Here is a 2,890-nt window from a genome sequence, read left to right on the forward strand (position 1 = left end):
CCCCCAGCTCGCCCCCCATAGCAGGAGCTTGCTTCTGCTGTAGCCTGCACCCATGGGTGCTGCTCTGCTCAAGTCAGCAGGCAGCTGGGGAGCACCCGAGAGCAGCATGTGTTTTTACTCATTCCTCCAGCCCCCCTTCATGGCTGAGCAGTGCTGGGGACCTCACTGTGCCCCTTTAGTTGTCCTTTGGTTTTGGTGGGCTTTGGGGGTCATTCAGGCCATGCTGGGCTCCTCTGCCTGTGGCTGGGAGGTGATCAGTGGAGCCTAGAGCAGGATGCTCTAGGCTGAGGCCCAAACTTCTATTATTTAATAATAATCCAGCCAGTGCTTATTAGTACCCAGCTTGGCCCAGAAAGCAGGCTCTGGAGCTCCCCAGGCCCACAGGAAGGTGCTCTGCGGGTGACTGTGACTGCTGTGGAGCACCATGCTGCGGCAGTGTGCAGCGGGCCTGCCATGAGGTTCTTCTTGTGAGAACGTGTACCTTGTAGAGCCCCAGGTGTGCCCCTGAGGCCTCTCCCCATGGTCCTCTGCAAACCCAGCTCTGGGGAGACCCCCAAGCATCCCCCCAGCCCATAGCACAGTGTTCGGAGCGGTGTTCTCCCTGCTGCCGCTGAAGGAGCAGGGGCTGCCTGTGCTCACACAGCACCACCTTCTGCTGGCCTGGTGTCCGCTGGAGACTGTTGTGGCTGTTGTTTGGAAACCCAAAGAAAATAGTCAAAAGAGCCAAGCGCTGAGTTTTCCAGTCACCTAGGAGCACCCAGACTAGCAGGAAAAAACGCTACATGCTGAATTCCTATCTTGGGATGCAGAGCTTCATGCTGCTTCCCTGCCAAGCCTAGCATAAAGATGATTAAGGAAACACATGTATTTGGTGATGATGCCAGGGAATTTCTGATCTGGGTTTAGAAAACTGGCCCAGCTGGGAAAAGGAGCCCTTTTTTTACCCAAGTGCAGAAGGATTTTGCTGTTGTCTCCATAAGGAGGCCTCAGCATGTTAGTTCCTCTCTAGGCTCCAAGTGTTGCAGGATCTGATTTCCTTTTCCTTCATCGCTACAGTTAATGTATACCTCTTTCTGCAGCTCTGCTGTTGCAACTTTGGTGACAGCTCTGAGGAAGTTTCAGAGGGAACAAAATTCAAGTCCATATAAACATTGCCCAGGCTAAACTTTAGCATTTCCAGATGCCTCTGGAAATGAATAACCTCTGTCTGTACTTTGGGAAACCTGCCAGGTCCTCGGTGCCCTCAACAGGCTGCTGCAGCTCTGCCCTGGGCAGCCCTTGGCTCCAGCACCCTGGCAGTGCTCTTAGTGCTGAGGTGAACCTTAACTCCGTTTTTTTTGCCTTGCAGCAGAAGAAGTCGTATCTGGAGCGGAGCGTGAAGGAAGCAGAAGATAACATAAGGGAAATGCTGATGGCCCGGAGGGCGCAGTAGCTGTGTGGTTCCCCCCGGCTCTCCTGTGACCCCCTCTGGGTGGGTTTGGGCAGCTGTACTGGTGCTGTTCACCGCCGCCTCCCTGCACAAGCTCCCTTCTGGGGGAGTTTTAATAAAACTCTGCTGTGAAGCTCATTGCCTGCTGCCTCGGCCTCTCACAGTGGCTGCTCTCCCTGCGGGGATTTGAGACAGAAAGGGGGGAGGGGATATTTGGGGAGAGGGCCCCTCAGGGAATCAATCCTCTTTTCTTTACAGCAGCCATAGCCCTTGCCCTCTGGGAAGAGCCTGTGTGCTATTTGTGCTGGGTAGCAGGGAGGCCTCACTTCATTCTTCTGTTGCAGTGGGGCTGGTGAAACTATAGTGGGGAAGAAGGAGGCTGGCAGGGCAGGGCCGGCAGTCCCAGGCACCCCCAGCTCCACGCTGTGTGGTCATTTGTTCTGTCAGCGGGGACGGGCCCTGGTTCCCTCTTTGTGCACAGGGCTGGCAGAGCCACAGCGCGGCAGCAAGCTCATGGAGGGCCAGTGCCACCCTGTGCTTTGGGCTTACAGTGCACCAGCCCGGCCTCCTCCCCCTGCTCCTGCCTCTGGGGCTTTTTAGAAACGGTGCTTTCAGGCATGTCTTCTCTCCTGCCAGCAGCAACTTGGGATCGTGGAGCTGGTTGGGGTTTCCAGGTCCCATTGCCAGCCCTGTGTGCTCTGCCCCTATGGACATGTGGGTGCTGTCACGCTCTGGGCTGGACCTTCCCCACCTGCTTCACCCCAGGCCCCCTCATGTGCTCATGGGCTGGTTCAGCTGCTTCTTTGGTGATCATAGACCTACACTGGCCTGCCCCAGGGTGCGGGGACCCAGGGGCTGCTCCCTGCAGTGCACCCACACCCTGCACGCACACATGCGTGCGCTTAGAAGGGAGCCCTCACAGGAATTTGGTAAGATCAGCCAGACTGTGCTGGACAAGTACTGACCAGCTGGTCATTTACACCCAACTGGCCCTTTCATCCCTGTACCTCACTTGTTTTTCCACACTTGTTCCTCCCAAAATCACCGCAGCATCCTCCACTAAACATCCCATAGCAAGTCCTGTGCAATCCCAAACAGCTTTTCCCTGCATCAGCTCACGTGTCCCAGCCCAGGCATCAGCCCCTCGTTCCAAAAGGTGATCTGGAGAGCTGCTCCAGATCACCCGTGGGATGGGCATTGCCTGGGGGTGGGGCTGAGGCTCAGTGGGGACAGCCCCGGGAAAGGCGCCTGTGCCCCGAGCTCCCTGGGTTGCCTTCCCGCGTGCCATGTGCCGTGTCCTCAGGGCTTGTGGCTGGGCCTGTGGGGGGCTGGTTGCCCTGGGAGGGGGCTGGGAGTGGCCCCTCTCTTGCTGGCGCTGGCTGAGCTCCAGCGTGACCATGTGGAGGGGCTTCATGCTGTAACTGGCCCCCAGCTGCTCCTCCCCCCCCCCCCCCCCCCCCC

General features: G+C 57.6%; 1 protein-coding gene across 2 annotated transcripts in view; it reads left to right on the forward strand.

Annotated features, from left to right (window-relative positions):
- Positions 1-1,569, forward strand: part of PFDN1 (prefoldin subunit 1) — a 34,423-nt gene extending 32,854 nt beyond the window's left edge. For both annotated transcript variants that reach the window (XM_026857962.1, XM_026857963.1), the window contains exon 4: positions 1,349-1,569. In XM_026857962.1, coding sequence (XP_026713763.1) covers positions 1,349-1,432 — 84 coding nt within the window. In that variant the 3' untranslated portion in view covers positions 1,433-1,569. The remainder of the gene's footprint in view (positions 1-1,348) is intronic.
- The last annotated feature ends 1,321 nt before the right edge of the window (positions 1,570-2,890 follow it).

This window comes from Athene cunicularia (genome assembly GCF_003259725.1).
Source record: "Athene cunicularia isolate RWA chromosome 13 unlocalized genomic scaffold, athCun1 chr13_part1, whole genome shotgun sequence".
Lineage (NCBI taxonomy): Eukaryota > Metazoa > Chordata > Aves > Strigiformes > Strigidae > Athene > Athene cunicularia.